The sequence below is a fragment of the Lagenorhynchus albirostris genome, chromosome 1 (assembly GCF_949774975.1).
Source record: "Lagenorhynchus albirostris chromosome 1, mLagAlb1.1, whole genome shotgun sequence".
NCBI lineage: Eukaryota > Metazoa > Chordata > Mammalia > Artiodactyla > Delphinidae > Lagenorhynchus > Lagenorhynchus albirostris.
Window position 1 is genome coordinate 40,484,268 of NC_083095.1, and position 12,041 is coordinate 40,496,308.

The following is a 12,041-nucleotide window of genomic DNA, read 5'->3' on the forward strand; positions in this document are numbered from 1 at the left end:
TTAAATTTGTAGTTAGAATTTTAATTAAACTTCTGAGTTAACTGAACATTAAGAGAAAATGATTCTTATTTTACATAAAAATTACTGTATTCATAAGTAAAATCTGTAAGTAAAGAGTAACAGCTTAAGAATAGTTAGGTTTACATGTATAGTAATAAATTGTATAGTAATTTACACATAAGTAATTGTGTAAATTTCTTCCAAACCTCAACAAAGGTAATAAATATTCTATTTACAAATGATATAAATTAAAACCACACAGGAAACATGAAAATAAAGGAATTTTTAAAAATCTCACATAAAATGCAACTACAGACAAGAAAGAAAGCTGGTTTAATGCACTGCTAATAATGTATTTATAAATTTAAAACACACCCATTGCGGCTTCCCTGGTGACGCAGTGGTTAAGAATCTGCCTGCCAATGCAGGGAACATGGGTTCAAGCCCTGGGCCAGGAAGATCCCACATGCCGCGTAGCAACTAAACCCGTGCACAACTGCTGAGTCCTCATACCACAACTACTGAGCCTGCGCTCTAGAGCCTGCGAGCCACAACTACTGAAGCCCACGTGCCACAACTACTTAAGCCCACATGCCTAGAGCCCGTGCTCCACAACAAGAGAAGCCACCACAATAAGAATCCTGCGCACCACAACAAAGAGTAGCCCCTGCTTGCCGCAACTAGAGAAAGCCCACACGTACCAACAAAGACCCAGCGCAGCCAAAACCAAATAAATGTATTAAAAATAATAAATTAATAAATAAATAAAACATACCCACTATTTATAGACTTCCCTGGTGGTCCAGCAATTAAGACTCCGCGCTCCTAATACAGGGGGCCTGGGTTCAATCCCTGGTCGGGGAACTAGATCCCATGTGCCGCAAGTAAGACCCAGCACAGCCAAATAAATAAATAAATAAATAAGCCATTATGAATAGGAATAGAGAGGGAATCTACACACTAATAAGAGGGGCAATCCTCTAAGAAGATTTAATAAACTTGCATACACCTGAAAAGTAGCCCCAAAGTATATAAAGAAAAAAACCTGTAATATGTGTTTATACAAATTCTCTTACAGTAAGTTAGACTACTTGTAGATAACCAGTCAATGTATAAATTGTGGCTTTTTATGAAAACTCTAAAATAGTGAGGTTTAAAATTTTTTAATTTACTTTTAAAGTAGAAAAAAAGATAGACAACCTCATTTTCTTATACCTCATGATATTACCTAAATATGTTTGAAGTTAAACTTCCCATAAATATTCATGATCAATAAACTACTCAGCTTGCTCTACCTACACCACCCAGATCCCCGACATCTACACAGTACTGTAACAGTAATCTTTCTGTAGGAGTATTTCATCATGTCACTTCTCTGCTTAACATCCTTTAATTAGTTTCCCATCAGCTATATAATAAAATTCCAACTCTTCAGCAGGACACAGCAGCAGGACACAGAAGACCCTTAATCTGGCTTGATTATTTCTCCAATCTCATTTCCTAATGTCTCTCCTCCCTGCCCTACCCCACCCTCGATATTTTCTATTATAACAATAACTAAGAACTTGTAATTCCTGAAACACAATCTTCTGGGTCAGGCTTCTAAGCCTTCACGTATGCTTTTCTTTCTACTAGAATGTCTTTCTCCTCCTAACAGTTTGGCAAATATCTAGTCATTCTTTACACCCTACTTAGGTATCAGTTCTTGCAAAAGTCTTCCCAGATCTACTTTCACTCTCCTTCCAAAACAAACATAATGACTACCTCTTACATGCTGTTTCTGAATTTTATTCCACTTTAACATAATTCTATTTCTGCATTTGTCATATCTTAAAGAGGTTGTAAAATAAGTTTTTGATCTGAAAACCCTTCTATCAGCTCATATTTTCCATTTCTACTCTAATATAATAGTTAAGACTTGCTTTAGCTATGAAACAAATGGACAAGAAAAAAAGGAAAAAAATAAAGGACTCACCAAAACAAATAGTTTTAAGATGAACACAATGAAAACAATCCCAACATGGCATACTTATTAATGTCATAAATAAGAAATAGAAAGGAAAGCTTTATATACTAAGTGACAAAAAAAATGAAGCTGAATACTTCTTACATGAACGATTTATGACATCTTAATGACTAAACCTGTTATCTAATACATTCTACTTTTTATATTTCTATCCGTTTTACAAATAAACATTTTAAAACATACCCTTTCTGATAAACAGGAACCCTTTTACTAATTAATTTCAAGTGGAATCAAGCTTGATTAGAAGATAACTCTTCATTAAATTCATTATCTTTTTCTAAGCAACTTATTTTTTTATTGAAGTATAGTTGATTTACAATATTCTGTTAATTTCAGGTGTTCACTAAAGTGAGTCAGTTATATATTTTTTTCAGATTATTTTCCATTATAAGTTATTATAAGATATTGAATACTGTTTCCTATGTTATACAGTAAATCCTTGTTGCTTATCTATTTTATGTAGTTTGTATCTGTTAATCCCATACTACTAATTTATCCCTTCCCCCCCCCTTTCCCCTTTGGTAACCATAAGTATGGTTTTCTATGTCTGTGACTCTGTTTCTGTTTTGTCTATAGATTCGTTTGTATTTTTTTTAATTCCATGTATAAGTGATATCATATAATACCTGCCTTTCCCTGTCTGGCTTACTTCACTTAGTATGACATTCTCTAGGTCCATCCATGTTGCTGAAAATGGCATTTTCATTCTTTTTTTATGGCTGAGTAATATTGTTGTGTGTGTGTATGTGTGTGTGTCTGTATCTGTGTGTGTGTGTGTATACACACATCTTAAACCAATCGTCTGTTGATGGGCATTTGGGTTGTTTCCATGTCTTGGCTAATGAAAATAATGCTGCTATGAACACTGGGTTATATGTATCTTTTTCAAATTACTGTTTTCATGTTTTCTGGATATATGCCTAGGAGTGGGATTGCTGGATCGTATGGTAGCTCTATTTTTAGTTTTTTAAGGAACCCCCATATTATTTTCCACAGTGGCTGCAACTTACATTCCCAACAGTGTAGGAGGGTTCCCTTTTCTCCACAACCTCTCCAGCATTTACTATTTGTAGACTTTTTGATGATAGCCATTCTGACCTGTGTGAGATGACACTTCACTGTATTTTTGACTTGCTCTTCTCTAATGATTAGCCACATTGAGCATCATTTCATGTGCCTATTGGCCATCTGTATGTCTTCTTTGGAGAAATGTCTATTTAGGTCTTCTGCCCATTTTTTGATTGTGGTTTTTTTTTTCTGATATTGAGTTATATGAGCTGTTTGTATATTTTGGAAATCAACCCCTTGTCGGTTGCACCATTTGCAAATTTTTTCTACCATTCCATAAGTTGTCTTTTCGTTTTGTTGACAGTTTTCTTTCCTGTGCAAAATCTTTTAAGTTTGATTAGGTCCCATTTGTTTATTTTTGCTTTTTTAAAAAATAAATTATTTATTTATTATTTTATTTTTGGTTGCATTGTGTCTTTGTTGCTGTACGCGGGCTTTCTCTAGTTGCAGCGAGCAGGGGCTACTCTTCGTTGCAGTGAGCGGGCTTCTCATTGCGGTGGCTTCCCTTTTTGCAGAGCACGGGCTCAGGGATGTGGGCTTCAGTAGTTTTGGCACGCTGGCTCAGTAGCTGTGGCTCACGGGCTCTGGAGTGCAGGCTCAGTAGTTGTGGAATGCAGGCTCAGCAGTTGTGGTGCACGGGTTTAGGTGCTCCGTGGCATGTGGGATCTTCCCAGACCAGGGCTCAAACCCGTGTCCCCTGCATTGGCAGGCAGATTCTTAAACACCACACCACCAGGGTAGTCCCTGTTTATTTTTGCTTTTATTTCTTTGCTTTGGGAGACTGATCTAAGAAAATATTGCTACAATTTATATCCAAAAATGTTTTGCCTATGTTCTCTTCTAGGAGTTTTATGGTATCAAGTCTTATATTCAGATCTCTAAACCATTTTAAGCAACTTATTTTTAAAGTATGTCAAAGCTTAAACATAAAAATAAAATCTTTTTGTAATATGCTCTAAGAAAATAGCCTTCAATGTTACTTTTATACATCAGAAGCATAAGGAGCTTTTCATAATCTATATGGCAATAAGATTTTTCATACAGTATAATTAGTAACATAAAATAAATTCTTAAAAATGTCTAAAATTCTTATTTCTGAGAAATCTTTGTCACAGTAAATCCTTCTTTTATATACAAATCACTTCTACACTATAAGACTATATAAACTAAAAGTCTTTGATGAGCAAGGACACCCACCTGGCTGACCATTTGTCATTTTCTTCAGGATAAGAAGCAGCTAACTATCTACCTTCTCAGTACTACAATACAGAAAATATTCTGCCTCCTTCCATAATAAATTTTGCTTCACTCAAATTTCTAGGTCCAAACCACCAGATGTACTGAATCATGAGCTAATCACAGAAATGCCAGAAACAACCTAAGTAAGCATTTTAACACCTTTGCAGGACACTGCAGTCCTAGCTAGAGATCAGCAAGAGCTTATTCTACGTGCATAACCTGTATGGATAACATTTTTCAATTCTGTGATACTGCAGCTGCAGCAGTACACGATTAAATCATGCTTAGTTTATAACTAACCCTGGAAAATTCACTGTTTGAAAAGACACAGCTCCACTTGGATTTACCTTTGTTCTACAAGATGTAACAGTTAGGGACTTCCCTGGTGGTCCAGTGGTTAAGACTCTGTGCTTCCAATGCAGGGGGTGCAGGTTCGATCCCTGGCTGGGGAACTAAGAGCTCACGTGCTGCATGAGGCCGCCAAGAAAATAAATAAATAAAGGATGTAACAGTCTTTCTTCCCTTTCCCACCCAGCATATATTTGGAAATTTTAAAAGCTACTAAATTAGGCATAGGTGCCCTAGCAACCAGCAACTTGGAAAGTAGAAAGTAACACATTTATCTGTTTTGGATAAATTTTTATCTTGGTAGAAATGCTTTGGAATAAAAAGATAAAATAAATGAAAAACAACTCCTTCCTCCCATCCCCACCCCCTACTGCCCAATGGCTGGACATGTAATTGATCCTTAAGAGAAAACAGGAAAAACAAACAGTTGAGAGATCAGCCAGAAGGTGACATCCTAATTCTGCTGCCTATGAGACATATAGCCTGAAGCAAGTGACTTTGCTGCAGTTTCCCCACCTGTAAAATGGATGTGATAATAACATAAAACAAAATAATACAGTAAACAATAAAACTTGCCCTGCTTATCTCCCAGGACTGTGGTCAAGAATCAAATGAGATGATGTGCTTTGAAATTGCAAAGCACTCTGAAATTATATAATAGTATTAGTGAAGGCATATTTACTCAGTTAATTCACAGTTATTTTTTCCAGTAGCAATTCATACAGTGGCTCACAGATCTATAGGAGCTAAACTTCAAAGGTGAATAACATATTCAACATGCATTAGAAGAATCACATGTGATGATTTACATGGTTCTAATTTAATTTACATAAATTCATGGAAAGTCAAATGACAAAATAAGAATCAGAAGTCAAATGAGAAAATATTTGAAAAGATTATACTTGAAAACTTCACTAACATGGGAAAGGAAATAGTCATGCAAGCCCAGGAAACACAGAGAGTCCCATACAAGATAAACCCTAGGAGAAACACACCCAGACACATATTAATCAAACTAACGACCATTAAATTCAAAGAAAAAATATTAAAAGCAGCAACAGGAAAGCAAAAAATAACATACAAGGGAATCCTCATAAGGTTATCAACTGATTTCTCAGCAGAAACTCTACAGGCCAGAAGGGAGTGGCAGGATATATTTGAAGTGATGAAAGGGAAACACCTACAACCAAGATTACTCTACCCTGCAAGGATCTCATTCAGATTCAGCAGAGAAATCAAAAGCTTTACAGACAAGCAAAAGCTAAGAGAATTCAGCACCACCAAACCAGCTCTACAACAAATGCTAAAGGAACTTCTCTAAGCGGGAAACACAACATAAGAAAAAGACCCACAAAAACAAACTCAAATCAATTAAGAAAATGGTAACAGGAACATACATATTGATAATCACCTTGAATGTAAATGGATTAAATGCTCCAACCAAAAGACACAGACTGGCTGAATGGACACTAAAACAAGACACTTATATACATTGTATACAAGAAACCCACTTCAGACCTAGGGACACATACAGACTGAAAGGGAGGGGATGGAAAAAGATATTCCATGCAAATGGAAATCACAAGAAAGCTGGAGTAGCAATACTCACATCAGATAAAATGGACTATAAAGACTGTTACAAGAGATAAGGAAGGACACTACATAATGATCAATGGATCAATCCAAGAAAAAAACCTAACAATTATAAATATTTCTGCACACAACATAGGAGCACCTCAATACATAAGGCAAATGCTAACAGCCATAAAAGGAGAAATCGACAGTAACACAAAAATAGTGGGGACTTTTAACACCCCACTTACACCAATAGACAGATCATCCAGACAGAAGATAAATAAACAAACACATGACACAATAGACCAGATAGACTTAATTGATATTTTTAGGACATTCCACCTGAAAGCAGAAGAATACCCCTTCTTCTCAAGTGCACATGGAACGTTCTCCAGAGAAGATCACATCTTGGGTCACAAATGAAGCCTTGGAAAATTTCAGAAAATTGAAATCATATCAAGCATCTTTTCCAGCCACAACGCTATGAGATTAGAAATCAATTACAGGAAAAAAACTTTAAAAAACACAAATACATGGAGGATAAAAGTGCACTGCTAAATAACCAAGAGATCACTGAAGAAATCACAGGAGAAATTAACAAATACCTAGAAACAAATGACAATGAAAACACGACGATACAAAACCTGTAGGACACAGGAAAAGCAGTTCTAAGAGTGAAGTTTATAACAATTCAAGCTCACCTCAGGAAATAAGAAAAATCTCAAATAAACAATCTAACCTTACAACTAATGCAACTAGAAAAAGAAGAACAAAGAAAGCCCAAAGGAAATAAATCATAAAGATCAAAGCAGATATAAATAAAATAGAAACGAAGGAAACAATTGCAAAGATCAGTAAAACTAAATTGGTTCTTTGAGAAGATAAACAAAACTGATAAACCTTTAGGCAGACTCATCAAGAAAAAAAGGGAGAGGATTCAAATCAATAAAATTAGAAATAAAAATGGAGATTACAACTGAAACCACAGAAACATAAAGGATCATAAGAGACTATTACAAGCAACTATATACCAATAAAATGGACAACCTGGAAGAAATGGACAAATTCTTAGAAAGGTACAACTTTCCAATATTGAACCAGGAAGACTTAGAAAATATAAACAGACCAATCACAGGAAACGAAATTGAAACTGTAATTAAAAATCTTCCAACAAACAAAAGTCCAGAACCAGATGGCTTCACAGGCGAACTCTATCAAACATTTAGAGAAGAGTTAACACCTGTTCTTCTTAAACTCTTCCAAAAAATTGCAGAGGGAGGAACACTCCCAAACTCATTCTACGAGGCCATGATCACCCTGATAACAAAACCAAACAAAGATATCACAAAAAATGAAAATTACCTACCAATGTCACTGATGAACATAGATGCAAAAATCCTCAACAAAATACTAGCAAACAATCCAACAACACGTTAAAAAGATCATACACCAGGATCAAGTGGGATTTATCCCAGGGATGCAAGGATTCTTCAATATATGTGAAACAATCAATGTGATACACTGTATTAACAAATTAAAGAATAAAAACCATATGATCATCTCAATAGATACAGAAAAACCTTCTGATAAAATTCAACAACCATTTATGAAAAACCTCTCCAGAAAGTGTGCACAGAGGGAACATACCTCAACATAAAAAAAGCCATCTACAACAAACCCACAGCTAACATCATTCTCAATGATGAAACACTGAAAGCATTTCCTCTAAGATCAGGAAAAGACAAGGATGTCCACTCTCGCCACTATTATTCAACATAGTATTGGAAGTCCTGGCCATGGCAATCAGAGAAGAAAAAGAAATAAAAGGAATCCAAATTGGAAAAGAAGAAGTAAAACTGTCACTGTTTGCTGATGATATGTCACTATACATAGAAAATCCTGAAGATGCCACCAGAACACTACTAGAACTAATCAATGAATTTGGTAAGGTTGCAAGATACAAAATTAATGTACAAAAATCTGCTGCATTCCTGTACACTAACAACAAAAGTTCAGAAAGAGAAATTAAGGAAGCAATCCCATTTACCATAGCAATGAAAAGAATAAAATACCGAGGAATAAACCTACCTAAGGAGGCAAAAGACCTGTACTCAGAAAATTATGAAACACTGATGAAAGAAATCAAAGATGACATAAACAGATGGAGAGCTATACCATGCTCCTGGATTAGAAGAATCAATATTGTGAAAATGACTATACTACCCAAAGCAATATACAGGTTCAATGCAATCCCTATCAAATTACCAATGGCATTTTTCACAGAACTAGAACAAGAAATTTTATAATTTGTATGGAAACACAAAAGACTCCAAATAGCCAAAGCAATCTTGAGAAAGAAAAACAGGGATGGAGAAATCAAGCTCCCTTGATTAAGACTATACTACAAAGCTACAGTAATCAAGACAATATATGGTACTGGCACAAAAAGAGAAACAGAGATCAATGGAACAGAATAGAAAGCCCAGAGGTAAACCCATGCACCTATGGTCAACTAATCTATAACAAAGGAGGTAAGAATATACAATGGAGAAAAGACAATCTCTTCAATAAGTGGTGCTGGGAAAACTGGACAGCTACATGTAAAAGAATGAAATTAGAACACTCCCTAACACCATACACAAAAATAAACTCAAAATGGATTAAAGACCTAAATGGAAGACCGGACACTATAAAACTCTTACAGGAAAACACAGGAAGAACACTCTTCGACATAAATCACAGCAAGACCTTTTTTGACCCACCTCCTAAAATAATGGAAATAAAAACAAAAATAAATGGGACCTAATGAAACTTAAAAGCTTTTGCACAGCAAAGGAAACCATAAACAAGTCAAAAAGACAACCCTCAGAATGGGAGAAAATAATTGCAAACGAATCAACGGACAAAGGATTAATCTCCAAAATATACAAGCAGCTCATGCAGCTCAATATTAAAAAAAACACACAACCCAATAAAAAAAATGGGTGGAAAACCTAAATAGACATTTCTCCAAAGAAGACATACAGATGGCCAAGAGCACATGAAAAGCTGCTCAACATCACTAATCATTAGAGAAATGCAAATCAAAACTACAATGAGGTATCACCTCACACCAGTTAGAATGGGCATCATAAGAAAATCTACAAACAACAATTTCTGGAGAGGGAGTGGAGAAAGGGAACCCTCTTGCACTGTTGGTGGGAATGTAAACTGATACAGCACTATGGAGAACAGTATGGAGGATCCATAAAAAACAAAAAATAGAATTACCATATGACTCTCTAATCCCACTACTGGGCATATACCCAGAGAAAACCATAATTCAAAAAAACACGTGCAATCCCAATGTTCATTGAAGCACTATTTACAACAGTCAGATCATGGAAGCAACCTAAATGTCCATCAACAGATGAATGGATAAAGAAGATGTGGTACATATATACAGTGGAATACAATTCAGCCACTAAAAGGAACAAAATTGGGTCATTTGTAGAGACATGGATGGACCTAGAGACTGTCACACAGAGTGAAGTAAGTCAGAAACAGAAAAACAAATATCATCTATTAAGGCATGTATCTGGAATCTAGAAAAATGGTACAGATGAACCGGTTTGCAAGGCAGAAAGAAAGACACAGATGTAGAGAACAGTGTATGGACACCAACGGGGGAAAGCTGGGGGTGGGAGGTGGGATGAACTGGGAGATTGGAATTGACATATATACACTAATATGTATAAAATAGATAACTAATAAGAACTTGCTGTATAAAAAATAAATTTAATTTTAAAAAAAGAACCTGCTGTATAGCACAGGGAACTCTACTTCACTTTGCTGTACAGTAGAAACTATCACAACATTGTAAAACAACTATACCCCAATTAAAAAACAAAAACAAAAACAAAAACTGGAAAACAAAGATTAAAAGCCAAAAAAAAAAACCTCCCTAACACCATACACAAAAATAAACTCAAAATGGATTAAAGACCTAAATGGAAGGCCAGACACTGTAAAACTCTTAGAGGAAAACTTAGGCAGAACACTCTATGACATAAATCACAGCAAGATCCTTTTTGACCCACCCCTTAGAGTAATGGAAACAATAATAAACAAATGAGACCTAATGAAACTTAAAAGCTTTTGCACAGCAAAGGAAACCATAAACAAGACAGAAAGACAACCCTCAGAATGGGAGAAAATATTTGCAAATGAAGCAATTGACAAAGATTAATCTCCAAAATATATAAGCAACTCATTCAGCTCAATAACAAAAAAACCAAACAACCCAGTCCAAAAATGGGCAGAAGGGACTTCCCTGCTGGTGCAGTGGTTAAGAAGCTGCCTGCCAATGCAGGGGACATGGGTTCGAGCCCTGGTCCAGGAGGATGCCACATGCCACAGAGCAACTAAGCCCGTGCACCACAACTACTGAGCCTGTGCTCTAGAGCCTGCAAGCCACAGCTATGGAGCCCGAGTGCCACAACTACTGAAGCCCGCGCATCTAAAGCCCATGCTCCAAAACAAAGAGAAGCCACCACAATGAGAAGCTGCATACCGCAACAAAGAGTAGATCCCACTTGCCACAACTAGAGAAAGCCCGCACACAGCAACGAAGACCCAATGCAGCCAAAAATATAAATAAATAAATAAATTTTATTAAAAAAAAAATGGGCAGAAGACCTAGATAGACATTTCTCCAAAGAAGAAATACAGATAGCCAACAAATACATGAAAAGATCCTCAACATCACTAATCATTAGAGAAATACAAATCAAAAGCACAATGAGGTATCACCTCACATTGGTCAGAATGGCCATCAGCAAAAAATGTACAAACAACAAATTCTGGAGAGGGTGTGGAGAAAAGGGAACCCTCTTGAACTGTTGGTGGGAATGTAAATTGATACAGCCACTATGGAGAACAGTATGGAGGTTCTTTAAAAAATGAAAAATAGAAGTATCACATGACCCAACAATGCCACTACTGGGCATATACCCTGAGAAAACCATAATTCAAAAAGACACATGCACCACAATGTTCACTGCAGGACTACTTAAAATAGTCAGGACATGGAAGCAACCTAAATGTCTATCAACGTTTGAATGGATAAAGAAGATGTGGCACATATATACAATGGAATATTACTCAGCCATAAAAAGGAATGAAATTGAGTTATTTATAGTGAGATGGATGGACCTAGAGTCTGTCATACAGAGTGAAGTAAGTCAGAAAAAGAAAAACAAATACCAAAAAAAAAAAAAAGAAAAACAAATACCGTATGCTAACACATATATATGGAATCTTAAAAAGCAGTACTGATGAACCTAGTGACAGGGCATGAATAAAGATGAAGATGTAGAGAACGGACTTGAGGACACAGTGGGGTAAGGGAAGCCAGGATGAAGTTAGAGAGTGGCATTATATATACACTGCCAAATGTAAAGTGGATGGCTAGTGGGAAGCTGCTGCATAGCACACGGAGATCAGTTGGATGTTTTGTGAAGACCTAGAGGGATGGGATAGAGAGGGTAGGAGGGAGGCTCAAGAGGGAGGGGCTATGGGGATATATGTCTACATATAGCTGATTCACTTTGTTGTACAGGAGAAACTAACACAACATTGTAAAGCAATTATACTCTAATAAAGATGTGAAAAAGAAAGAAAAAAAAAGACGACTTAATGATAATCATTTCAATTACAGAAACCACTCCATTTATGAGTCTGTTCCCCTAAAAGTGTTTTTATCAGCTTAAAAACTTTTTAGGGGCATCTGGAAAGAGGATTTGAA

At 36.0% G+C, this 12,041-nt stretch overlaps 1 protein-coding gene across 7 annotated transcripts in view; it reads right to left on the reverse strand.

The window, feature by feature from the left end:
• The window catches only part of MNAT1 (MNAT1 component of CDK activating kinase), a 223,808-nt gene that overhangs the window by 32,960 nt on the left and 178,807 nt on the right, over nucleotides 1-12,041 (reverse strand). For 2 of the 7 annotated variants that reach the window (XM_060141867.1, XM_060141857.1), the window contains exon 8: nucleotides 776-878. The exons of the other annotated variants lie outside the window; for them this stretch is intronic. In XM_060141867.1, the coding sequence (XP_059997850.1) occupies nucleotides 779-878 (100 nt within the window). In that variant the 3' untranslated portion in view covers nucleotides 776-778. The remainder of the gene's footprint in view (nucleotides 1-775; nucleotides 879-12,041) is intronic. 7 annotated transcript variants of the gene reach the window in all.